General features: G+C 46.0%; 1 protein-coding gene across 1 annotated transcript in view; it reads left to right on the top strand.

The window, feature by feature from the left end:
- The first annotated feature begins 11,867 nt into the window (after positions 1–11,867).
- The window catches only part of LOC135904820 (protein spaetzle 3-like), a 109,478-nt gene continuing 94,523 nt past the window's right edge, over positions 11,868–26,822 (top strand). Inside the window, exon 1 of the mRNA XM_065435801.2 lies at positions 11,868–12,119. Coding sequence (XP_065291873.1) covers positions 12,105–12,119 — 15 coding nt within the window. The 5' untranslated portion in view covers positions 11,868–12,104. The remainder of the gene's footprint in view (positions 12,120–26,822) is intronic.

Genomic DNA, 26,822 nt, shown 5'->3' on the forward strand with positions numbered 1-26,822 from the left:
TCTCTCCCTGTGATCTTTGCTTTCCCCTTTCCCATTCCCCCGGTGTAGGGTAGCCAACCGGACGTTATTCTGGTTAACCTCCCTGCCTTCTTCTTTTCTCTTTCCTCCTCCTGTGACGGCAGGCTTCGCAATGACTATATTCCCAATATGTGAGCTTTATCTCAAAGAAACTGAATTCCAACAGCCTAGCGCAGTAAAGAGAGCTTCAGCTTGTTGACGAAGTTAGCCTGTCAGAAGAATAACTGTTCTTTCTCCACCGACTTCTGTGCACGAGATACCAGAGGAATAGAAAGACGTGTAAGGCTCATTCTTCATCTCAGAAAGTGAGTACGCTTCATAGAGTACGTGAGTACCCGAAATATTCAAGTACGTGAGTACCGCGCCAATAGAGACTGGCCATTGCGGTCGTGCTGTTTCGCCAGCATTATGGGCAGAACTTTCGGCTCCTACGATTTAGGCTATGTCCTGTCCATCCAACGTTTTTCATAACATTACTACAACATTTATATCGATACTCCGGGCGAATTTTTGCCACCGACATCGCCGTGAGGTTCCGATGAAGTCCAAGTGCGATAAGATCCTATCGCGTCCCGGGCGCCGTATGCTGAAGGACTTTTTGGGCTAGCTGGTGTTTGCTTACCGACATAATGTAGCGCGAAGACAGCATTACACTGAAGAGACACAGAACACGTCACAGGTGCTACTAACAACTTTGTTTGAAAGACATCGAGAAGAGTACATATAATGTTCCCCAACACGCAGGCGCACCCGCCACTACCGAGGGCGATTATCAGGGCTGGCAAGATCACTTGGTAGATTTAAAGAAAGTAAGCTCCGCGTTGTACAAAACAATAGAAGTCTGGCTCACGTAAGCGCAACTTTTTTCTATTATGTGAAACGCTTCTAATAGATCCCGCGCCATTTTATCTCTACTTCTGCCCAAGATCTTCACATCATGAAACACCGGTTTACAAGGGCAGGCTTCACAGTGCGCTGTAGGATGCGCGGTGAATTCCTTATTCAGGTTATTAATTAGCAAGTGCCCTCATTCGGTCATTGACGCAGCGACGTGTTTGTCCTACATGGGACTTTTTACATGACAGGGGGATTTCATAAACTACCCTGGTGGTGCAACGCGCGTAGGGTTTGACGTGTTTTACTTGGCAGCCTAACACCGAGCTGTCTATTATGCGGGGACACAGTTGGGCCAGCCTCTTCGGAGTGGAGAACACGACAGGCACTCGGTACCTATTCACCACTTTTTTTTAAATTATGGCTCATCTTATGCACATACGGCACAACTTCCGGCCTTAGGCCAGTCCGCTTACCGGTTGTTGTCTCGTTCGCTGGAGGGCCCGCCTTTAGCTTCTGTTGCAGGGATTCGGCCACGGATGTCAGGACCGAACGAGGGTAGCCGGCTTTTGAAAGCCTAATGAACTGCTTGTCAAAACTGTCCTGCATCTTGGGTTCACAAGGCCTCTTGAGTGCTGACCCCTAGACCGAGTGAAGATATAACTTTTTTTACAACTTGAGAATACACCGAGTCGTGAGGAAGAAGTTCTTTTTTTTTCTTGGTCGCGGTGAATAGCACCAGCATATATGATCATTGGAGAACGTGAGGCTTAAATCCAAGAACTGGAGAGTATGGTCTACGGGGAGTTCAAAGGTGAATTACAAGCCTTTACCGTGAAGTTCGAAATCATCTAAAATCGTTTTAACATGAAAAGAGTTAAAAGTGCTACCTAGGTCCATCACGACTAAAAATCGTCAACGTATGCAAAAACTTTAAAAACATGCGAACATTGAAGGCTTTGTCTATTTCGGACAGGAACATGTCACACAGTAAAGGTGCTACGCACGATCCTATGCAAATGCCCTTCTTTTGCAAAAACAGCCGCTTGTCAAACGAGATAAAAGCACTTTTCAGGTAGGTAGGTCTCAAGTAAAACTAAAACGTTCTCCACACACAAAGCAATAGAATTTTGAAAAGAAACATCCCCGTTGACATCAACACACTTACGAACCCTAGTAAACAGCATGTCGTGAGGCACGGAATAGAATATGGGGGGGGGGGGGGGGCATTCTGCAAGAGTCCAGCTAGCGGACTGTCCATTTCGGCCGCTGCTGATTGGATGCAGCGATAGGAGCGATGAGGAGACGAGCGGCCCTAGCCAATTAGCAACGGCCGAAATGGACAGTCCAACAGGCGGACTCTTACAGAATACTCCCCTTCCCCCCAGGTCTTCAATGTCAACAGAGAATGCGTAACCTATGTTCTTGTTTGCTGGAAGAATTTGCTGATGTCATCGATCGAGTTTACTACGAGAAAAGTATCATGAATGTCAAGTTCTTTCAGGCACTTTAAGAAAAACCTACTAACTTGAAGTTGCCATGAGCCGCGCTCGCTTACAATCGCTCTCAAAGGAATGTCTTGCTTGTGGGTTTTTGCGCTGAAATACACACTCAGTGAACCATACGCGCTTTTCTCAACGCCCTTAGCGAGTTGCTGCAGCTTATCCTCTTCACAAAGTCTGAAAAATTCTTCTTAGCTTTCAGCAAACTACTTTTTGTGGGAGCAAACTTCTTGTTAATGGCCTTTTGCGCTTTTTCCCTAAAGGTGCCTTTTGGCATTACGACCTCTTCGTGAGGTCTGTCGAGCCCAGAAAATTCGGACTTCGAAGATGGCGACTTAGAAATTGGATGCTTAGGGGAGCTGCATGTAGCTGCAACTTCGTCATCTCAGTAACGTGGGAGCGAAATTTAATTGTGGCCTTATTTCGCAATTATTACTTCCGCCACCAGGTTCGACCATCTATTCCAAGACCAATGCAATGCTTCAACTGTCAGAAGATTGGGCATGTGAAGGTTCTTTGCAGTTTGCAGAAATTCCGCAGTGTGCCCTCGATGCACCGAACCCCACTCAGAAGACGACTGCAGCACAACCACTTTGGCAACCACGTTGAAGTGTCCCAACTGTCAAGGTGATCACTGCGCCTCTTCTAAAGACTGTCCCCAGATCAAAGAGATCTTCATTCTCAAACAAATGGTGAGAGACAGCTCTACCCACAAAGAGGCCACTGAGAAAGTCCGGCGAAGACGACGTCACCATCGAAGGTCCTCACCACGGAAAATATGAAGTTTTCAAGAAAAGTCTACTCGTCAAGCAGCACCGTCAGCGGAACTTTCCAGCAACCCAAACACCATCTTGGAAGGGCGAAAACTGCTAGATCTCTTTCTACATAGGAATGATCGTCACTAACGCTTACAGGACCGGCAGAACAGCCAGAGCGGAACTCGCCTCCAGTACAGCAAGGCGCTGCATCCGAGGAGTCGCGGAAAACAGATGAGCAAGTGATAGCTCTTCTTAGGCCTTTAATGCCATTCGCGTGTTGCTAAACAACATGCATACACCGTCTGCCAGAAGCGCGCTTCAAGTACTGGACACTCTGAGTCCGGTGCTGGCAACCTTTGAGTGGGTCATGGCTCCCCAGCGACTGTCTTTCAGGAATGAGGTCCGAAGAGCAGCCATTTTTCAGTGGAATGCCCGCAGGCTCAGAGCCCGCATTTCGGATTTCCGTCGCTTCGTGTATGTCAATATGTTTCCCATTATCGTCATTTGCGTGCCAAACTTATCGAACACGATCAGGCTTTCTGGATACTAATCGTTATGGCAACTGTTGGCGAAAACATTAAGGTTTTGGTGTTTATTCACCGTGACCTTACTTACATTCACCAGCCTGTGCCACCTAATAACGATAATCAATATATGCGCCTAACGGTAAAGAAAAAGAATTTTACCTTTACTGTTGTGGGCACCTACTTATCTCCGACAAGTCGATTTGGTCACAAAAGACTTCGAGACATCCTTCTCTTAACTCCCGATCCGTCGGTCATTATTGGAGACTTGCCCAACGCACATCATACACTCTGGGGAAGTTCGAAGATCAACGCGAGAGGCAGAGCTCTGGTATCTTTCGCCTCTAGTAAGGAACTTTGGCTCTTGAATGATGGAAGTTCTACGTTTATACGTGGCTACACATACAGCAGCTGTCTTGACTTCGCTTTTGTCTTACGAAGCCTTGTTAGACGTGCTGGGTGGTTTACGGACATAGAGACGCACGGAAGCGACCATATCCCCACGTAGGTCAAGATCACAGGATTTTCTCCTTCCAAAATACGGGATATGATCCAAAAAGTGGACTGGACTAAATTTCAGTCTGTCATGGAAGAACACTGCTAAGTAAATCCATCCTTCGACTTGGAAGAGGCAATCAAAAGCGCGGTGCAAGACACTATGCGTACTCTCACATGCTCTTCGAAACTGACAGAATTTGATGTGGAACTAGAACGACTTCGAGCAATCCGACGACATGCTGAACGAACGTACCGACGCACGAAGGCAATGGATGATTTACGTAGCACCAGACGCGCGCAAAAGAAGATCCAGCACCGTTTAGACAAGCTCGAATCGCAACGTTTGACTGCCTTCTGTGAGTCGCTAGATCGACTCAAACCTTTATCGCAGTTATGGAGAATGGTGCGAGGTCTCCGGACGCCCCCCGTACAGCGGTTCCCATTCAAGGCTCTAGCCCTCTGTCAAAAGAGACCGGAGATTGACGTGGCAGAGAAGTTCTGCGCCAGATTATCAGGCTAACTCACAGCCCCCAACACTCCACCGCCTTCTAGTTGTCCGCCACCACATGATCACCGCATAGACCTACCATTCTCAATTCGCGAACTTAGGGCAGCATTAGCTTTGTATGGCCGTACATCAGCCAGGACCTGATGGAATTTCCTACCGACCTCTGTGTCACCTGGGTGAGTGAGCGAGAGTTGTTCTCCTTGAGCTGTACAATGAATCTTGGCGAGATGGCACGCTACCCATAAATTGGAAAACAAGTCGCCTTGTTCCACTGCTGAAGCCTGGCAAGTCGCCGTTGGAACTCTCATAATATCGCCCAATCGCATTGGCAAGTTGTGTGGGCAAAGTAATAGAGAGGATGATCCCAGGACTCCTGGATGGTACTTGGAGTACCACAACACCTACCCGAATGCTACGGTGGGCTTTGGACGTTGTCAGTCATCGATCGATAACGTCGTTGACCTGGTCACCTACGTTGAGCATGAGAAACACCGTAAGCGTCTCCGCGGATCTTTGTTCCTCGAAGTCAAAGGGGCGTTTGACAACGTTACGCATGAAGCCCACTCCTACCTCTGCCCTTGCAGAGGTAGGAGTGGGTGGTCGGATATTTCAATGGATACGCAGCTATCTCTACAAACGGTCCTTTTTCTGAGCACCGAGGAAGGCCATACTTCTCTACATTATCGGTACCACGGTGTACTCCAGGGCGGTGTACTTAGCCCTGTGTCTAACCCTAATTCTAATTTCTAACCCCAACCCTAAATTTTGTCTAACCCTAATCTAACCCTAATTTCTCTCCTTGAGCACGCGCTAAGCGCATGCAGTCAGGCTATCAATGTACACGGATGAGATCTGCATATAGACGTCTGCAGTAACACGCCTACAGTTGCGAGCGAGAATTCAGAGAGCTGCCACGCAAACTGTTATCTACACCGTAAACGAGGCCTGGAAATTTCCTCCCAGAAATGCGCACTAGTGCCATTTACGCGCAAACCCATGACAAACTACAGCGTAAGGATAAATGGTCAAATAATACCATATGTTCGATCTTAAACGTTTCTAAGTGTCATAATCGACAGGGGCTTGTCATGGAGCCCTCACGTATCAAACGTCAAAAAAAAAAAACGATGGACAGGCATCTGCCACGTATTGAAGTTTTTCACTGGCAAGACATGGGGAATGTCGACAAGTGCTATGCTACAACTATACAGGCTGCTTTTCCTCGGCTTTCTTTGGAACAGCTTGCCAGCTATAACGAACACAGGCAAAACGAATCTATGCATAATACAAAGCGTTCAGGCTCAAGCGCTCGGGATCTGTCTAGGCCTGCCTCAGAGTGCATCGACAGTGGCTACTATAGCCATCGCTAAAACCACCTTGTCAAAACCCACATTGAAATTGAAGCGCTGAGACCCATATAAGGCATCTTGCCAGGACTCCTCGCCACAACCCAGCCTCTCTATCAGCGGACAGACCACGCACCTCTTTCAGCCAAACAACAACCGCACATGATGAATCATTGCCAGCTTGCTTCACTTCTACTGCGAGACCTTTGATTCCTCCATGGTGCCTCGCTCAGCGAAAAATCAACCTGACAATACTTGGCATCACAAAAAAAGCTGCTATATCATCACCAGCCCTTAAACCGCTCACGTTACTACTTTTGCGAGAACTACCGTGACTCTACGCATATCTACACTGATGGATCTGTCCTGCCAAACAGCTCCGCTGCGGCAATCGTGATACCAGCGAAACATCATCGACATCGTCGACGGCAGCAGAGCTCGCAGCACTCCTTACCTTCCTTCATTACATTGGTGATGAACCGCCACACAAGTAAACGATCTTCTGCGATTCAAAGGCGGCACTGGAGTCTCTACTGTTACCTTTACGACGCGGACCGCACGAACAGGTAGTATTTCAGATTACAAAGAAGATGCACCATATAAGTGATGTAGGCCATGAAATAACTTTCCAATGGCTTCCAAATCACTGCGGGATTATCAGCAATGAACGGGCCGATCAAGCTGCTCGTTAAGCCTATACTGAGGACCGCCACGTACCAATGCCACTTCTTAGAACTGACGCAGCCCTGAAGCTCGGGCCGCTTGCTCGCCAATGGACCACGTCGCAATGGAATGAGCCACATTTAAGAAATACGCAACTATACTCACTTGATCCCACATTAAGTCTTCAAGCGCCATCACAGCTTCGCCGTGGAGACGCACGCTTTTATATCGACTGTTGTTGGGCGTTGCCTTTACCAAAGCCTATGCATTCCGCATAGGGATGACCGACACCACAACATGTGACCACTGCGACCATGAAGAATCTATTGGCCATATTTTGTGAGACTGCCCGCAGTACGGTCCACAGAGCGAAGCCCTTCGCCACGAACTCAACCAGTTGGACAACCGACCACTATCGGAAGAAGGAATTCTACACCATCGACTGTATACCTAACGTCACAGAAGAAGGCCGTGCAAGCGCTACTGCGCTTGTTGCGATCTACCGGCCTCTGTGAACGTCTCTAACTGGAACGCCCTTCGTGCGTGTGTCTCTGTGTGTGCATTTTTTTCTTTCATTTCTTTTATCCTTTTCCTTTCTGCACTCTTTCTAACCCCTATCTCCAACCCCAGTGTAGGGTAGCAAACTGGAGACTAATATCCAGTTGACCTCCTTGCCTTACCTCTTCATCTCTGTGTCTCTCTCTCTCTCTTTTATATGCGTCGATATTATTTCCATATCGCACGTCTCACTGAGTGGCTGATGGTAGCAATAGAGGGAGCGTGGCTTCGTATGAGCTAAAGATGAAATGCAAAAGACATCGTAAAATATAAGAACCGTTACGAAAGACAGTCCATGGTGCCTTTTCTAACGCGTGCGCTGTAGTAAAATGCTAGGCCTCGAGAATCCCTCTTTATTTAGTTCTGCTTTATTATTATTAATATTATTACAGTTAATACTCGATTTTACAAAACCCAATCTTACGAAGTTCCCGATGTAACGAAGAAATTTCCATTCCCCGGGTAGTACCCATAAAGTTCAATGCTGTAATCAACCCAAATTAACGAAACTAGCTTGCATTGAACCCGATTTAAGGAAGCTTTTCCAGAAATAAATGAGTATTAAAAGCTATGATTTCTTTCTAATTTTGATGCAGACGGGTTTTTCTTCGAGCGTGCGCTCTAACACTATCGCATTGAAACATCTAGGCAGCCTAGTCACGGCCCTAGCTTTATTTTGACGAGGCTGCACGCCGCGCCCATGCACGAGACAACGGACTCAGCAGTATAGCTAGCACTCTTGAGTACCAGATGGTGCTAGGGGCGGTGGTAGTTGGGCTGCCCTGACGGACTTTTTATACGCGCAGGCGTGGGTTAGCAGCAAATACAATGCCGTGGTATCTTTTGGGTGTCGCTACGTTGCAATTTTAGATTTCGAAGGACCGAAAAATCCCTTACTCGTCTTTCCGAACTTCCCGTTTCAACGAAATAATTCGGGTTTGTTGATCACTTAGTTAAATCGAGTTTCAACTATTATTATTATCATTAGCTCAGTCGTTACTTTCTATATGCATTTCAGAAAGCTTCCGCGCAAATAATAATTCGACACGTTATTATATACATTTCGAGAGTAGCTCATGATTGGTCGTAGCGCTTGGTCACAAGCACAAAAGAGAACATGAAGACAAATAGGCAGTGCTAGAGGTTAACCGGAAGACCGTCTGATTGGCTGGCTACCTTATGCGCAGGAGAAGGAGCTGGAACGAATATAAAGAAGACAGCGAGAAAGAGCAAATTTCATGAACACTCGCGCTCAAAAGGAAAATGTAACCAATTCAAAAGTGATCACACCCCGGCCAGGTGATCTTTAAAAAGGCATCATTGCCTTCAGAGCTTCGCACGCCAATGGACGGCGAGGTCTATGCCGCAGTGTCTGCTCTGTAGACAAAAGGCGGTTTGTCAAATCGCGCTAATGCGAGGGAGAGCGATTGTCCCTGTGCATCGAACTGAGTATAGAGTCATACAACAGGTGGCCGATAACCTCGACGCGACCGCAGACAACCTACGCAACACTGTCAGACATTCCGACGAGGGTGGAGTAGGCTTTCGCAAACGCAATCCCGAGCCATAGCCTATACAGGACAAAAGAAGTATTACGATAGGAGAAGGGGGCTGTAGCGAGGGGTTAAATGTGTGCAGTCTAGTGCGTGTCAAACTTGGGACTTACCATTTACGTAACGACAACAAATGAGCGAGTCAACAAAGTTGTCTACCAACGCCCATCCTTGAAAGTATGATCAGAATTGAGTGTCGCTCATGATGTGATGTTCAAGCGGCTTCATTTGCGCGAGATTATTGCCAAGACACCACGGTGAGCACACAACTACTGAAGGATAATTTCGTGGCCTCTTTGTTTGTCATTTAATAATAACGCTCTTTGATTTCAGCTATCACCTGTTTTTTTGGTAACCGCGTCGGAGAACTTACTGTAGACGTTGTAATGGTGGTTTAGAGTCAGAAAATATGACTCATTGCTTCGGAGGTTCTCAAAACAATGAAGCAATATTCTCGAAGCTACATATACTTGAGGGCGCCTCGCGTCGGTGCGAGTTACGCACTTGTAGATGTCGTGACATGGGTAATCTTTACCTGGGCTGTCGTTAATCTTTTCGGGACAGCCACAGCTCCGACTAAGCTGGTGGAAGTAACCGATCCGTCAGTATAGACGCGCGTGTGTTTGCTGTACTTCCAACTCAAACTGAAGAAACTGAGTTGTGTAAGCACAGCATTGAGCAAGTCAGACTTCTAATCCCCGGAATCGTAAGGTGAGCTTGAGCCTGAGTGAGGCACCACCGGATTATCGTGCTGCTGACGCGAAGCCCGACCTAACATAAGCACAATTCGAAGGCTCGAAAAAGATAAAAATAAACGAATATATCATGGAGGTTAGCTCACTTTGAAGAATCAGTCACACTAAACGTTGCGTGTGCTCTTGTGGTTAGATTGGCAAGATAGTTCGGGTGCTAAGATGGTTCGTAAGAATCGTGATGGCGTGATGGCCAATCATGGAATCAATATAAAAGGTGCCGGTTAATGACAAAATCTATTTAGCCCAAGATACCGATGTACGACTTTGCACTAAGAGCGTAAAGGTTAGTATACACCTGGACAGTAAATTCTGTAAATCATTCAGGAACATGAAAAAGCTAAGTTGCAGTTAAATATCGGAAATATCATTGCCCCCCTCCACATACTCACAGTTCTTTCGTTTTTTTCCCCCTGAATTTTTCCCCAGTAGACTTGCTCTTCTTTTTTTAATCTTTCCGTCCCATTTTCCCTTTCCCCAGTGTAGGGTAGCCAACCGGGCTCAGTCCTGGTTAACCTCCCTACCTTTCCTTTATCATTTGCTCTCTCTCTCTCTTCCCCTGAATTTCTACCTTCACAACAAGTCTACGAAGGGGGAGTGCGCTTTTATATGGTAATGGATATTTTCGTATTCTCTCAGGGCTCCGTTCTGACGAAATGGCGGGGACTCGTGCGACGTTACCTTTTTGAACAACCCGTTGCATCGCGTTTCGTGCAGTGGCTGGGCCAAACACGATGTTAAACTCACGCAAACCCCATTATGTATGCGAGATAACATTTAAAGAACGCAACAACACATTAAAGTCAGAGCAGATTAGTCAAAGTCAAAACTTCCCACACCCTACTCTGCGCACCAGCTTATTCTCCACCTCCTTCCCAATTGAGGGTGGGGGAGACTGAGCTACGCGTACATAAACGCTGCTAAGGAAAGTAGTGGCTGCCCTGACGAAGGCTCCCCTCGTCCAAACGTTGGCTACAGCGGCACTTCTTATTCTGCCACTGTTAATCATTTCTCTGATGAGGTTACGTTAATACACTTACACCGCTTTCACTGACATATTAGGGTGTAACCGTAGGCAGTAGGTACGACAAATGCAATACACGACATTCTGTGTTTGTGTGAAACACTTTTGCGCTCAATGTTTCAGTTGACGTCATTGAGATGACGGGGGTGGCGATGTGGGCTAGTTGGTCAGTAATATAGTATTGGGATGAAGTGTAGCGCAACACAGAGACATGGACACAAGATAGGGACGACAAGCAGATGATGGCTATAAAGGCGGCATGCGTCACTCGCACCGTCCCACTTCGCTGTGTTGGCTATAGCCGAAATGACGCATTGCAAAGCATCACAGTGATGTATTTTACGCCGTCTTTCAGGTACTGACATGTGCCTTGAGGATCGCGTTATGAAAGACAGCGTATTGTACGATGACTTGGCACATAGGCAAGAAATTGAATTGTCGGGGGGGTTTACGTGCCAAAATCACAACTTCGTTATGATGCCCGCCGTAGTGGGGGACTCCTGATTAATTTTGACCACCAGGGGATCTTTCACGTGCCGCCAATGTGTGGTACACGAGCGTTTTTGTATTTCGTCCCCATCGAAATGCGACTGCCGCGGCCAGGATTTGATCTCGCGGCCTCGTGCTTAGCAGCGCAACATCATATCCGCTAAGCCACCGCGGCGGCTATGGTACATGGTGCGAGCTCTAGTGAAGCCAGTCATTGTTTGTCTGACCATGCTGTTGGCCTAGTTATATATATATATATATATATATATATATATATATATATATATATATATATATATATATATATATATATATATATAATGTGATAAGTATATGGTAAGTGCGTGTATCCTATAGCTAGCCAACAATGCGCAACGCGTCCGCACCAGTCATGTTGGAATCTGGCGATATCGTAACCGGACTGGCTGTAAATGCGCCCTACTTGGAATGCTTGTATGGATTGAATGGAGGAACGCGTTTGCAACTTCGGCGCGCAGTGGCTCTTCTGTTCTGGGCTACTTCGCCGCGCATGCGAAACTGGGCGCACAGACGGTATATGAGCGCGCGTGCGATACAACGGCCCTCACCGCAAACCGTATCGCACCGCAGCTTCCTTCCCTAGAATTTTCGCCAACTTCCCGAGGGGTCGAGTGCGAGGGCCAATGGGAAAGGGTGACCAGGCGGCAGCGTATGTACGCGAAACGTTTCGAAAGCGCCGCTGAGACAAAGGCTCGGGTAGAAAGTGTGCAAGGAAGGAGAAGAAAACGAGATCGGGCGAGGGCGACTCGTGGGAGAGGAGGGCGCCCCCGGCGGGGGAGGCTCGTGCGTGGTTTCGGGCGACGGCGAGTTCGTGAGCGCGACCGGCACTTGCACGGCGACGTAGCGCCAGTCGGGCCCTTGCCGAGTGCGGTTGCGCTTTCTCCCCCCGCTGCGAGGCGAGCATCCACGCGGACAGAGCGACGCACCTCGGGTTTACCCACTGCGCGTGGCGGATCGCCGGTCTTACCCGAGTGGATCATCGTCAGGGAGGCCACGCGGACTGTGAATGGGCTGCGACTCCATGCGGCTAAGAACGACATGGATTGGCGTCAGGTGAGCTTGGAATCCCGGTGCTCGACGGAAGCGCGTGCGGTGAGACAGGCATCTCGCGCCCGGCTGCCACCCTCGGACGCGGTAGAGCTGCACCCCCCCTTTCCCCCATGGAGAAAAAGATGTCGAGAGAAGTGCACGCGGAATTCATGAGCAGAGACGGCTTTTGCTCTTTGTTGGACACCTACCCGAAGTGTCCAACAAAGAACCTTTTCGAAAAGGAAAGAAAAAAAATAATCCGTTATCTCGAAGGCTGATTAGCGCAACATTGAGACGGTCGCCAAAAGACGTGTCCTCATCTGCATTTTGTAAGCATGCAAGCGGCCGTGTAAGTTCCTTGCTGGGCGGTGTCGTGTATAACCTAACAGCCGCACTAAGTGACCGCATCGAATCGTAGGCGCCAACCAGCAGTGTAGCTAATAATAATGTATGATTATGTCAACATTACCTGAAGAGTAGTGCCTGTACCAATTCTGAAGATTGATGAAATTAACGTTAGACCTCTACCCTCACATGTGCTCATAGAGAGGTTTGTATGACGTAAGAAAGAGGTCGCTGCCAGGAGGAGGTACTATGTAGATAGTTGATTTTCAAAGTATAATTACAAGGGCATTATCACATTCTAAAATAATTTCTTCTTTCTTTTTATTTTGATTTCTCCTAATGCAGTATTTGGGAAGTGTTATGCCATTTTTTGTTATAGTATACCATACGCCATTTGCAAACTAACAATAAGCTGCTGAACCAGTAATAATTCCCGGCGTAATGCTGCTATTGTAACACCTTGTGCGAAGTGGTCACGTTGAAGCTTTATACGCGCTTCTTTAGTTTCCTTCTCTGTATGGTTAACGTGTGCAAGCCGTTTAGGTGAACGTGGTACATGACTGTCGTAATGTAACTTAACGTCGCGAAAAAAAAATGGACATATATATATATATATATATATATATATATATATATATATATATATATATATATATATATATATATATATATATATTCGCTCCAAACGGCTTATGATTGACTGGCCCCAAAGTGCATTGGCTGTTCATGGTAGTCACCAGTATTGCACAGAAGGCATCGTCCAATCTTAAGCCATCATACTGTCCATATGTAATCTTAAATGCCGCGTCTCATCGGCTGGCGCTTAGATGGCCTTTGAGTATGCTGCACGATTTTGATGGGAAAGAAGATAAGGAAACTGTCTTAAAATCATCCGAACTATGGTGTGTACACGTGAAATCTTTTGTAATAGAGGTCGCTGTTCATTCTGCCACCAATAAGCACACCTGTACTTGTAACGGAATAGAGCGCCTCGGATTTTGAAGATTTGCATATAGTATTGCCGAAGACTTCTGGTAGCCTGTTCCTCAGGAATGTCGCTCGTACGTCGCGGTTGCATTGGAGGATGAGTTGCCTGCAGAGCCAGCAATAAGTAAATAGAATACTGAAAGCAGTCGCGACAAGACCGTGCTGAGTGGGAAAGGTAAGAGCTCAACGGTGACGCATGTTCGCTTGTTCTACGACTTCGAATCCAAAGCACGTGTACACAGGAAGTTACGAAGTAGTTTCATCATACATTTTGGGTCCAGAGCTTGCGTAGTTGAGCGCGTGGCTTGTAAAACCACCTTCACCTCGTCACAGACGTCGCGATTCCAGTTCTCCGCTTCCCACACTCACTGCCTCCCTTCCCCCGCTTGGACGACAACGCAAAGTAGCGCACAGCGCGCATTTTCACTTGCTTTGGTGTGTCCTTATGCGGTGTTTTGTTGATCAGGAAGCGCATCAGCGTCAAACGTGTTCTTTTGCAAGGCTACGCCGCCGAAAGTAAACGTTCGCTCTGGAACTACACAATACAAGATGTTGCATTCTGGTGTACAATTTAACAAAATATATATCCTGCCATACCATAGTGCATCACGCTGGAAAACCAACATATTTTTTACCTACGACATGTCTTACAGCCAAATGCAGAGCACGCAAACCGATAGACTGATTCACTGCCAGGCTAGGACATATCGAACATTTTCATATTCACTACAAGATTATATACCGGCGTTCGAAAGCAACAAACCTCCGAGCAGTTTCTTTTTTTTTTTGCAATGCGGTTACGCATCCCCTGACAACAAAGCTACCGTTCTTTGCTGTTTATTTGCTGTCATTCTCTGTCTTAATAACAAGCGCAAGTAGAAACAATGGCGACAGGGACTCGATATAATTGTGGCGAAAAAGGTCGTACGTAGGTGGGAATCCGTTACTTTTCCACGCAGTTAAACAAGGAACAGTCGCGGCTATGCAGCTCACTCTTCGCAGTGGCGTGGACATTATGCATCCTCGCAATTTATGATGTTTCATTTTAAGTGTAATGTCGATTGTATCCAAAATATTTAGTTAGATTAGCGCTCTCGTAAGCGGCGACATGCACATGTTTTTGCAATGATTTGCGTACCGCCTGTCGTCCTAGCATTGATTTTTTTACCGCCACCTATACGTACGTTTCTTATTAGGACTACCTCTTCCTTGAGGATAGGAAGTGGTATAGAAGGAACTGGAGTTCCTACAGAACATATAATCTGTTCTTGTTGTATCAACTTCTTTACATTGGAACTAGCGTTTTAAGACATTTCATGTTTCACTCCGACTCTTCAAGTTCTATGCATCATATACCTCCTTATTTGTTAGGCATTAAAGTACAGCTAGCGCGAAATCTAAGATCGTACGTTACATGAAACAATGTAGCATATGCCGTCATGTGGTTGCAATTATAATGAACATTAGATTTTTAAGGTCAGTCATATTCCCCTTTAGCGCAGGCCTTGTCTCACTCAGATGGCGTGCCCTGAATGAGTACGACAGTTTTCGTTGCGGTCATCCCTATGCAACTTTTTGAAGATATGAGTAGAACATTCATTCTGGTAACCGCATGTGGTTCGTGTCATAGAAATTTCCAGGCTTAAGCTGTTCAGGAGCTTGCGCTATTATTTGTAAAATATATTGCTGCGGTAATGGTCGAGTATTGATAGCTGCAGGAAGTGAACTGCTGTTACGAAGCTCTGAGAAGAGAAAAGGATGTGCCCATTCATTTCTGCGAAGAAATTAAAGGCAGCGGCAACCACCCAGCTGCAGGTACAAAAATGAGACACGGCTGTTACCAATGTCACATCAGCGCGCCTCCTGGTTAGGTTGAGCGACCGCGTCGAAACGACGCTAGTCCCGGGTTCGCGCAAAGGAGAATTGTTCTACAACTGCAAAAAAAAAGAACTTTCTTTCAGGTACGGTTTGCTTCGTAGGTTCGTTATACTGTGATGACAATTTTTTTTTCCTTTGATAAATCTTTCTCCACCTTTCGGATTGCCTCAAAACTGACAGATGCGCTTAACACAAAACGCAACCTATTGCCACCATTTCATGTTAAAGCTCCTTTACGGGGTTGAAACAAAACTGTAATTGCAGTCTTCAGAAATTCCAGCCTCGTATGTCTAAAAGAACGGAAGTAGTTGTCGTTACAAAGGCCAATGCAATAGCTCACGCTTAGTGACCCATGTAAAAGAGACCAGACATTATGTTGCTTATAACGCGGCATTCGATTATATTAGTTCGCTACGCCCGAACTACCTAACGCAGTAATAAGGCTCAGCCGAGATATGTCGCCAAAGGGAATATGAATTGTAAACATTACATGCCATCGAGCATCAAATAACACAGTTATCTTGTTTTCGAAAACGTTGCTTTCGCCTTTCATATTGTCATCGTGTAGTAGAAAACGCGAACAGCGCCGTAGGAGTCCGGACCTGGTGCTGTTCGAGAGCTTACGATTCTTGTGACGGCGCTCACTTTCACGGCGACTTACTGCCGTGGCCATGAGTTCTTGACGCTCATGCAGTGGTCCTGCACGCTTGTTCATATGTCACTTGAGAAAGGCTTTGTCCGAGCAGCCTGTGTATAGAAGCGCTATCCGGTCTGTATTGTAGCATATTTTCGTTTTTGTAATGCACTTTTGTATCTCACAGCTTTCGGTTTTGTCCCAAATTATCGAGTTATTTATTGCATTTTTTTTTCTATTTGTATTATTGTTGACCTTTGGGAAATCTCTTTCATGCATGTTTGAAACCATTCGTGTATTTAGCCTCATACAGCGTGGTATAAAAAATAAGGACACCTAATTATATTTAAGTGTTACGACAAAAAATCAGTCTATGGCAACACACGAACTGGGGCTCGTAGAGAGTGCACGTTTGGGAATGCGCCCCATTCCCGCCTATGCGGTGGCGCCCTCGTCTACTATAAGCTGCCTCAGTGTTTCATGCCAGTTTCCGTGCTAATAATGCGGCGAAAACGAAAAAAAAAATATACTGTCTACTACTTCATTGCCTCACCTCGACGCCGTCCATTGTATGTTGCCTAAGTTGGCAAACTTCCACTCCCGCCATGTGGTCGCTGATGAAGCTAGGTGTAACTAGTTCTGGCAGCTGCGATATACCAGAAGCACAGTTGATGCCAGTTCCGTGCTACGGGCGGCTGTCTGTGTATCTCAGAAACGACACTTGCTGCTGCTATAGCAGAGATGCTGGCTACAATTGCTGTAAGTCACATAATCAACACTTGGAAATAAAGAAGAAAGAACAATCGACGTTCCCGCTATAGGAAACTTTCCTTGTTTAGCTTTTGTATTCTTCTCCTGCTGTCATTACATATGTACGGTCGAGAGCAAAAATCTAGAGGTCATGGTACCAACAAAAAAAATCTAATTTCTTCTGGAACAATTGTGCAAAGTGGAATTCTCTTAGTGCATGATGTTGGTGAAACAGGCACACGTAGGCTGTACCACTTAAATAAATTTAAAAAAAACATTCTGGGATCTTACGTGCCAAAATCACGAATCATTATGAGGCATGCCGTAGTGGGGTACTCCGAATTAATTTTGACTACCCGGGGTTCTATAGCGTGCACCCAATGCACACACAGTGCACGGCCGGGTGTTGCAGCATTTCGCCCCCATCGGAATGCTGCGGCCGCAGCCAGGATATCATGCCGCGACCTTGGACTCAACAGTGCAACACCAAAGCCACTATAAGCCACTAAGCCACTACGGTGGGTCCACTTCAATTAAGGCTTCATTCGTAGACCGAACAAAAAAAAAAGCTTTTTTTTTTCTTGACGCCTGTGGTCCCTAGACTTTTGCTCTCGACTGTGCATTTGATTTTGAATAAACCAAGCTAGTGAACTTATGTTAGTGCTGGGTAAATGCAACGACGAACATTGTCTGTTTCCGAATTTCTTTGAAGACAGTTGGGTGAATGTAGCGTGGGCGGCGGTTCTAGAGTATAGTTGTCTGGCAAATGGGCCGGCAATTGTTCCGTCTTTTGTACTACGGTAACAGAAGTAGCGACGTGAGAAGGGAAGGTTACAGCGGGATTCCTATTCTTCTGGTTGGATTTTCCTGAGTCTGATGTGGTTTGGCAGCGTAGTGGTCGCAAATGAGCGGTGGCGTAGCACCTCCACCCTATTCCTTCCACCCCTCCCCCCCCCCCAACTCCGTCACACACACACTCTCACTGTGGAATGAGAGCTACTAGCAATAATTATGTGAAATGAACATATCAGGGGTGAAATTTTAGCAAAGTGCGTTTTTTTTTATTTATCACATAGGTTGATATCTTAACAATAACGCGAGGAAACGATGTGTTCAAGAACATAAATAATACTTAAAACGGTGGCAGTTTGGGCGAGTTGGTATGTCATGACTTTTTTAGGCTTGACATACTTTGTTTTGGCTTATTACTTTTTTAGGCTTTTTATTCTAGAAGCCTAAAAAATCATAAATAGCGTCATGAAAAGTTGCTCGCAATTGCGCACCTACCCGCCGTGGTTGCTCAGTGGCTATGGTGTTAGGCTGCTGAGCACGAGGTCGCGGGATCGAATCCCGGCCATGGCGGCCGCATTTCGATGGGGGCGAAATGCGAAAAAACCCGTGTGCTTAGATTTAGGTGCACGTTAAAGAACCCCAGGTGGTCGAAATTTCCGGAGTCCTCCACTACGGCGTGCCTCATAATCAGAAAGTGGTTTTGGCACGTAAAACTCCATAATTTAATTTAATTTTAATTGCGCACCTGTGCATCTTTCTTCGTAATTTCTATCATGGCATTAGTTGACAGTTTCGCGACATATTCTTTTGAAGTAGATAATATCGGTTGTTGTTTTCGCCAATACATCCGTTCCTAATTATCGCCTAATCGCCAATAGCAGTCCCTCTGACGACACTTACACTGCTAATCGAATATCGACAGTTGTACTTATTTTTCTCCGGTAACCACTTTTCCCCGGCCAACAAATATTAAACATTATCACTCGGCGCAGGGCGCGCCTGCATATATCGATAGTCTCTCACATGTTATCGATGGTTCTACACTCTAAAAAAAGTTTAACCCTTTGGGGCGTATATCTGCCACACAACAATAATCGTCACCTGCCTTGCTTGCGTTTCCTTCTTGAAAACGCCGCGCCCGCTACTTTCCTCTCGGGAATGCTATATCATGCTGATAACGCGCATGCCGTTCGTTTCTGGGAAGTACCGGGCTCTCCGCGTTAAAGAAAGGAAATGCGGACAAGAGAGGTGACGTTTCTTGTTGTGTGGCAAGATACAAGCCAAAGGGTGTAATTTTGTTTGAGAGCGTTACCTCTCGCGAACAGCTGGTAAGCAAGATAAATTTTGAGAGTCCGGCCATTGTATTGTGGCCGCGTGCGCACTAGTTCCGTTTTCCCAAAAGCAACTAACGGTAGCGTCACCTCCTTGGAATGCATGCTGACACTACCAACGCCACGCCCGCAGCCAATACGTGACTCTGAGAGCCATCAAAGCCTGTGGATGCGGAGGTAAGCAGGATACTAACTTTGGTGGCACGTTGCACCGTTTGCGCTCGCGCCATCAACATTCCCCCGCCCGTCGTCCGTGAGCTGAAAACGGCAATGTGTAATGACGCAAACGTTCCGTGACGTAACTCTGTACTTACTCACTCGTGCAATCGTGTTTCGCCTACATATTCGAGCACTGAACAGCGTCCATGGTCTTACCGTGTAAGGCAGTGTTTTCGTCAAATACGACACGGCTGTAGAATACTGTATACTGCTGGTTCCTCATTTCTATATTGGGGTTCCTGTTACGCAGAGACTGTTCTTATTCAATTAAAGAAGGGCATTAGCAGAGGATCTATTGGATGAATTTGTCTCAGCCCCAAAACTCTCACGAGGCACTGCCCACACTGCCGATACGAAAGCAGTATGGGCGTTTGTAAACGCGACGACCAGCCTCAAGCGAAAGCCGCCTCGCAGCGAGATAAGTCAGGCGGTAGACGAAGGCCTAACGTAAGACCCTTTTGCTTTTTACGGACATAGACCCTGGACGGCTTCCAGTTTTGCTCACTGATGTGTTTAGAAAAAGTTTATTTCAACAAGAGACGATACGAACACTGAGTCACAATCACGGCACAATTCCACCAGCACGATAACGTGTACAAAATAGGCACGTTTTCAAAGTAGCGTCCGAGTCCTCCCTCACTAACATAACCACATAGACGCACGGCAACACACAGTTACACATAAACTAATTATCACATATATAAAATGATGTTCGATATATACACTGTACACAATGGTTATGTACAATGATGATGTGACAGATACACTTTACATAGTTTTGTAATGATGCTATGAGATGTGTATATACAAATATGATCATGTATACGAGAGCACGCACACACAGAAATCACGGGCATCTACATTCTGTGCACAGTCAGTGAATGCTTTTGATGGCCTGGCGGCATTGGCGGCGATACCGAGTGGCAGGAGTGCGTTAAAATCTAAGCCCGCAGATTTTCAGCACTTTTTCTCTGTGCATAACGACAATTTTACAAGTAAAAGTTGCCGTAAGTTATACGAGAAATATGTACTAGCCTTGAGGCGTAATGCGCATGTCTTTTATATCAAAACTTAAAGATGGGCTATCCGCACATTAGAACAACTTAAAAACGCGCTCTGTGTTCCCGCGCAATAGACTGATAAGGCACGTGACCGGAAGTTTCTTGGGGCCGCACTCTCGCTTCTGTTATCGCGCGGTCAAGACAACGCCTCCTATGTAGCGGGCCTGTGGACTCTGCTTTAAGGCGGCATGCTACTAGGACCAAAATTTTCATTGCCAAGCTTGGCGTGACGAACGCGGTGACGTCGAAATTCCCCCGGCTTACTCGGGAGCATGTGGTTTCGTACAATGATTACTAGAGGGAACTCTGGCGTCTATGAGAGCTGCAAAATTCAGCCAGCATGGGAATGATGGCTAGTACATGCATTCGCCTAAACTTCTTCCTTCTAGATTCAAACGGCTTTGTGGTCTTGTAAACTCATCATTTTAAACAAAGTAGTGTGTTATAAATAAATAAAAAAAATAGACGCCATTACCATAGCCCGATGGCAGGTTCCGAACACAGGACGTCTAGTACGGAAGCTAGATATCGAAACCACGACGCTACGGATGCATGCGTCGACAACCGGCCATGGAACACCCTTACAAATATCTCGCTGGCAAGCGAACGCGTTGAGATGCTTGGCGCGTTTCGATTTGGCCACCTCGACAGGCTGCAATGCTGCAATTAGTAGTGGTTATGCGTGTTCATGGGGTCTTCTGCATTTATACAAGTAAAGATTGCTTTGAACTTTCAGACAATGAAGGCAGGTAAAAGTGTAATAAACAAAGCCACAAGAACGTCTCAAGCCACAAGCACGAAGATCAGACAAATCCATGTACTTCTCACCATTGCCATGGTGCATGGCTGGACGATCGCAACGCCCGAGTTCCCTTTAGCAGTTATTGTAGGAAACTCTACGCTCGTAGAATCCCCACTAGATTCCATGGGCAATGTAGCTTGACTTCGTGGATCCATGTGCACCGGCCTTCTGCTATCTTACGAGGCATTGGTCAAGCAGGTCAAGGTAGTGCAGACAGGAGAACAAAGCGACTGAATTCGGGCGATGCTCACCCCGCCAAGCCCGGCTGAGCGCAACCTGCAAGTCGCATTCTCGCAGATTATCGTTCTCAGCGAAATGATATAGGGATCTACGCAGTTCGCGCGCACTTCTGTGGCTTCGCGTTCCGGCATCAGCCATGGATTTTCATTCGAGCAAAGAGGAAGACGTCGTCACTGTGCTGGTGTGCTCTGCCGTGGTGTCAGCTGTGGCAGCGCGGTAGCCTCCGAAGAGAAAGCGATGATAGTGGGTGCGCCCGTGCTTCCGTTCGTGATAAGTGGCCGGCCACGCTAGCCGCCTCCTGCCCGAACTCCACGCGCATGACGGCGATGATTATCGAGAGTAAGTTCTAATTTCTCGTTCGCCTTGTGTGGGAATCGGTGCATACTTGTTGTGCATTCGTTTGCTGCTATTTTGCTTCCTGCGAATGGTACCGCGTACATTCGACATGTTGCTGGAACTGCTGCGCCCCAGCATCACGAGTCAAGACACCAGTTACATTCCTGTCATGGTGGCGTAGACATTGTATTTTGTGCGACGCAGGAGGACGCCTGGTGAAAACACAAGATAACTTTCGGCGCCCCGCTGATTGGTTTAAAAGTTTTGCGACCATGGTCGCGTGACTGAAAAATCGAGCAACGAGCGACTGGCCCAAAATAGTCGCTTTTCGCGAAAAGCGACGATTTGCGACCATTTTTTACTGGTCGCTTTTCGACCAACTTGGTCGCGCGACCGCTGTCAGTCGCTGGTGTGAATGAGCCTTCACAGTGCACGTGCGTCGTATTTGTTCATGGGGCGCTTGTGTATTCGAATATTGTGTCGTGCTTTGGCCTACTCAGTATAGTGACGAACTAGATAAGGAACGCTTAACGGACATACATGCAAGTAAAAAAGAAATGACGAAATATTATGCGGATTAAATGCACAAGTATGAATTCTGTGCGGTATTCAGGATACAGACACGTCTATACAGGTGGCTCTAGTAGAGCAACCTCTTCAACTTCACCATTCATTATGCCGTACCTCAACAAACAAGAATGGTTTAAGTTATCTCGTGCGACTTCGTCCAGAACGGCCGAACTGTTCGCCATCCTATGTGCGATAAAATTTATATTGACAGTGAGAGATGCGCAAAGATGGGTAATTTTCAGTGATTCACAGGCGGCTCTAACATCACTCTGCAGCACGAAATGAAAACAGTTAGTGATAGTATAATATACGAAACACTTAAAGACCTCACGAAGGCTAGGCAAGCAAAGCATGAAATTGCAGTCCCGTGGATACCAAGGCATTGTAACATTCCTGGCAACTCAGCAGCCGATTAAGCAGCACGACAAGAACACCTCAATGATAATGTGGTTCCGCTCCCAATATCAAAGAATGAATTTCGATATATTATAAGGACAACGTCTTTCAGAATGTCTTGAAATACGTAGTTTGATCAGAATTCGAAGAGCTCGGATTTGTATCATATTGATCCGTTTATTCAATTCAAATTTTCATTGTTATCGAACAGAAATATCGAAACCCTTATTCATCGATTAACACTGCCTATACACAAAACATTTCTTACACAGAATTGGCCGTACGGGAACCCCGAATGTGACTGTGGATTTTTAGACGAAGATATACATCACCTCCTCCTAGATTGCCCACATCACGACACACCAAGACGCCGACTTAGTTCAACCCTAATTACATTAGACCGCAGGCCTTTCAGTTTAACAAAGGCCAGCAACGTCCTTGCAGAAGAGCGCTTTAAAAGCACTAAAGACTTTTCTTGAAGACAGCGGCATCGTTTGCCGTTATTAACGCTTTTATTATTCCTTTCATTTCAATGTCGCTGTATATATGTATGTGTTTGTGGATTATGTTATGTTGACTGTTCTGCTGTGACTATATGTGATAATGCATTTACACAATGTATGTACCACCTGCTGATTAGAGACTGCGTTATTAGGCGAAAGCATCATTTGTATTTTTGATACTTTTTCTAGAGAATAGTAGAGTCATTTAGCTTCTATATTGTATGTACCATGTGTTTCTTACGTCATAGTGTTACTGTGAAAACGTTGTTTGACAAGTCCTGGTGCTTCGAAGCACCAGGACTTCTTGTCCTGGACTCCGAGTCATTCTTGGCTTACCTCGTGAGGCGCAGTCTGTTCCATTGCTCACTAAAGCACACCAGCTGCCCCTGAGGCTGCAAGCACACTAGAGAGCGTTATGTCACGTAGATCATCTGCACCGAGCATCAGATGGACTAGCACTTATTAACCAGCTAATTCAGCGACCGTTCTCTCGCATGGGGAAAATGGCGGCATTGTTTGTTGTCGTTGCTGGCAGTTCAGAAAATACTACCTCACTGACAACTCCGAAGGAACACAACAATAAATGCCTCTTCTCTATTCATCTTTCGATTCCCGAGATACACAAAAAGTCTGACCAACCCGTTTAGGCACTATTCCAGTTGGCCCAGCTGCATTTATTTGAAAAAATATGGAGACCATTTTAAATTATTTACGGACGCATCGGTAAGCATCGACGCTGCAGCAGCTTTCTTCTCGCCTTCGACTGACATAAGAAGGGCGTTCCGATTACCTCATCCATCCTCATCAACAGCTGCGGAGCTGGCAGCGATTGATGTTGCTCTGAAGTACGTACACGAAGAAATAAGCACATCGAAGGTCGTCATCCTTACAGACTCCCTTGCTGTCCTTAGCAGGCTCTTGATAAAGGATGCCAATAGCCCAATTCTACGCACTATAATAGAGCCCGCCGACAAAATTACCTTTCGTGGGGTGCCCGTCATTGTCCAGTGAATACCTTCGCACGTGGGTATTGCTGGAAATGAAGTGGCTGATCGTCTCGCTTCAACTTGTGCTCACAACGGGAGCGACTGCCCAGAAATTTCTTGTACGATTGACAACGCCCGTGTGTTAATCCGCCGATCCCTCCTAAAGCAGCATCCAGGCCACCGTGTTGCAAACGGCTCGTTCCCTCCCCGTGTTCGTGGCCATGGCTTGCCTCGTAGTGCGGGAGCACTGTTAGTGAAATTAAGAGTTGGCTCTGTGTTGGTGCGCGAACGCTTGTATCGTCAGGGACGTGTGGACAGTCCGTCGTGTACGTCCTGTGGCTCCTGGGAGACTCTTGAACACCTTACATTGGAGTGTCCGGCATTCGTCACACAACGTGCAATGCAAATTAAGGACTATGGACTGACCGGACTCAAGTGTACGACCCTTGACGATTGCCTGTTTCCGAGAGGGAGTGCTGCTCAACGCGACCAGGCCCATAGAGCCTTGCTAACTGTCATGCAGAAAACTGATTTGGCCTCCCGTTTATAGACATTTTTTCCGTGTTCCTACTTTCTTTTGTCTGTGTCTCTGTCGTTTGTTTATTTCCTGTTTTCTTTCCTATTTTCTTCTCCTCATTTCGTTCCCTCCTCCCGACACAGTAGGCAGGCGTTGTGCCCCTCACGGTGGCATGTCAGCTTGCTCCTTCCCTGTTTCCTTTGTGCGCTTGTATGTTTCAATAATAATAATAATAATAATAATAATAATAATAATAATAATAATAATAATAATAATAATAATAATAATAATAATAATAATAATGTCACAGTGGCACATTCATGAGGATTGGCTAAGGATGCGGCACACACCCAGTGGCACCTATCGAATGGCAAAGTCAAAGAAAATGACGTAAATCAAGGAATCCTTTGCACATAATGGCGCGGTGCCATTAACACATGGGTGTGCTTTACAGATACGTGTCAGCCGACATTATATGGTCATGTTATATGTAGGAATGTTTTTCTATTTTATGTTTATTTATTTTTTAATATTTTGCTCAGAACAGATATGCGCTTACTGGCACTACCTTGCCGGTCAGCATACAAGGGTTACACTATAAGCCCGTTCGCTGGTAACTTCAGTCCGCGCACATATAATCTATGCATATGTATATATCCAGAAACACATCCGCCGAGATATACTGACCGACAGAGCAGCGGACAGCAGCAGCAGCAGCAGCCCGCCAAGCCCAGTAGGATAGGCAAATAAAGCTTCGCTTTAAAAAGTGCCTTTCTGTATGTGTCTACATCCTTTTAGCGGCAGCTATATCCTTCAGCAGCTACCAAGCAGTTTACTGAAGAGCGTATTGATAATTCTTCAAATCCGCTTCGAGATATTAGATTGTCAAATGTTTGCAGCTCAAGAGTAGCGCCAGTGCTGACTATAATATATGCGTGGGAAGCTAGACCTACTGCTGTAGAGAAGGTTTCGATGAAACTGCAATGTCCTGAAAGGTAGGTGAGTTATCACGGTCTGTGTGGGGAACCTTCAGATAAAAAGAGCAGAGGGCCAGGAAATACACTCGATAACAGAAACGGAAACAGAATAGAGATAAGCGAAAGATTGGAGTTCATGCAAGGGAATTCAAGAAAAATGTTTGTGGGCATCACTATGTTGATTTTGTGCTTTAACATGCGAATCTATGTGGTATTTTTCAAGGATTTAGAAGTCACAGGACACGTGATTTTACCTGTCGATGGACCATTCACTACGATGTGTACCGGGGCCATTTGGAGAACCAATGTCCCTAGAGAGCCTTAGATAATGATAGGGTCATTATAGGGTCAATATACTGCTCCTCACTCAAGCCTCGGAGCCCCTTGTGTGCCGCATGGACACTTTGGCAAGGCTTTGACTTTAGTTTCGAAATTTATGGCGGAAAAGCTGTCTGTATCTTGAGAGGAGTATATGTGTGTATCCTAAGAGGAGGCATTTCTCTTAGGCTATTGTGCTAACCTAACTTGAATGGTTACTCGGAACCCCTCCACTACGGCGCCATTCATAAACGTACTATGCAAATTTCGGGACGTTAAACCCCAGAATTTAGTTTTAATTAAACTACCGCATTTTGACCGATTTTATTTCCCACATACATGTGCACAATGATATGAAGACACACATGACCCCAAGCCGTTGAAATCAACGTACTAGGAGCACTTTGTTCACATTTATGTAGCAGATTATCTCTACATCTTTAGCGCGGTTTCGCAATCTGTGCTAAAATGTTCAGATCAAGTTCACAGGGTTGCTGTACTACTGCTGTCCGCTGACTTCATAGTACATCCTGCATTTACTATTTACACTAATATGAACATGGAACTACACGTATTATCGTTTGTACGTAAATATGCGCACAAGAACACGGAGCAATATTATTGAAAGATGAGCGGTTATCAAAGAGAGAAAGAAAATGATGGCAACCCAGCAGTTATCAAAATACTCGTGGTGACAGCGTCTTTTCATTGATGATCATATTAGACATTTAAGTCGATTGTTGTTGAGCGGTGAACTGAATTCGTAATGAGACTTGTATATGATTTTCTTTTACTCTCTGGCAATACTACCGTACCGCTAAGACGAGGTTACCAGAAAAGCAGATGAACACACAAGAACACAGCAAGTATTCATGTGCTCTTCACGTGTCCTCGTCTCGTTCGCGCTACGGTAGTATTTCATGATGGCGTACCAACAAATCCGCATTGCAATTTTGATTTGTCGTTGAAACGAAATGCGAACAACAGACTTGCTAGAGGTATATTGTGATGCATGTTATAACTCTGGATCATTTCTAGCAGAGGAAGAACAAAACGAAGGTGGCGTGAGGAGGTCAGTCAGAAGG

This window comes from Dermacentor albipictus, chromosome 1 (genome assembly GCF_038994185.2).
Source record: "Dermacentor albipictus isolate Rhodes 1998 colony chromosome 1, USDA_Dalb.pri_finalv2, whole genome shotgun sequence".
Lineage (NCBI taxonomy): Eukaryota > Metazoa > Arthropoda > Arachnida > Ixodida > Ixodidae > Dermacentor > Dermacentor albipictus.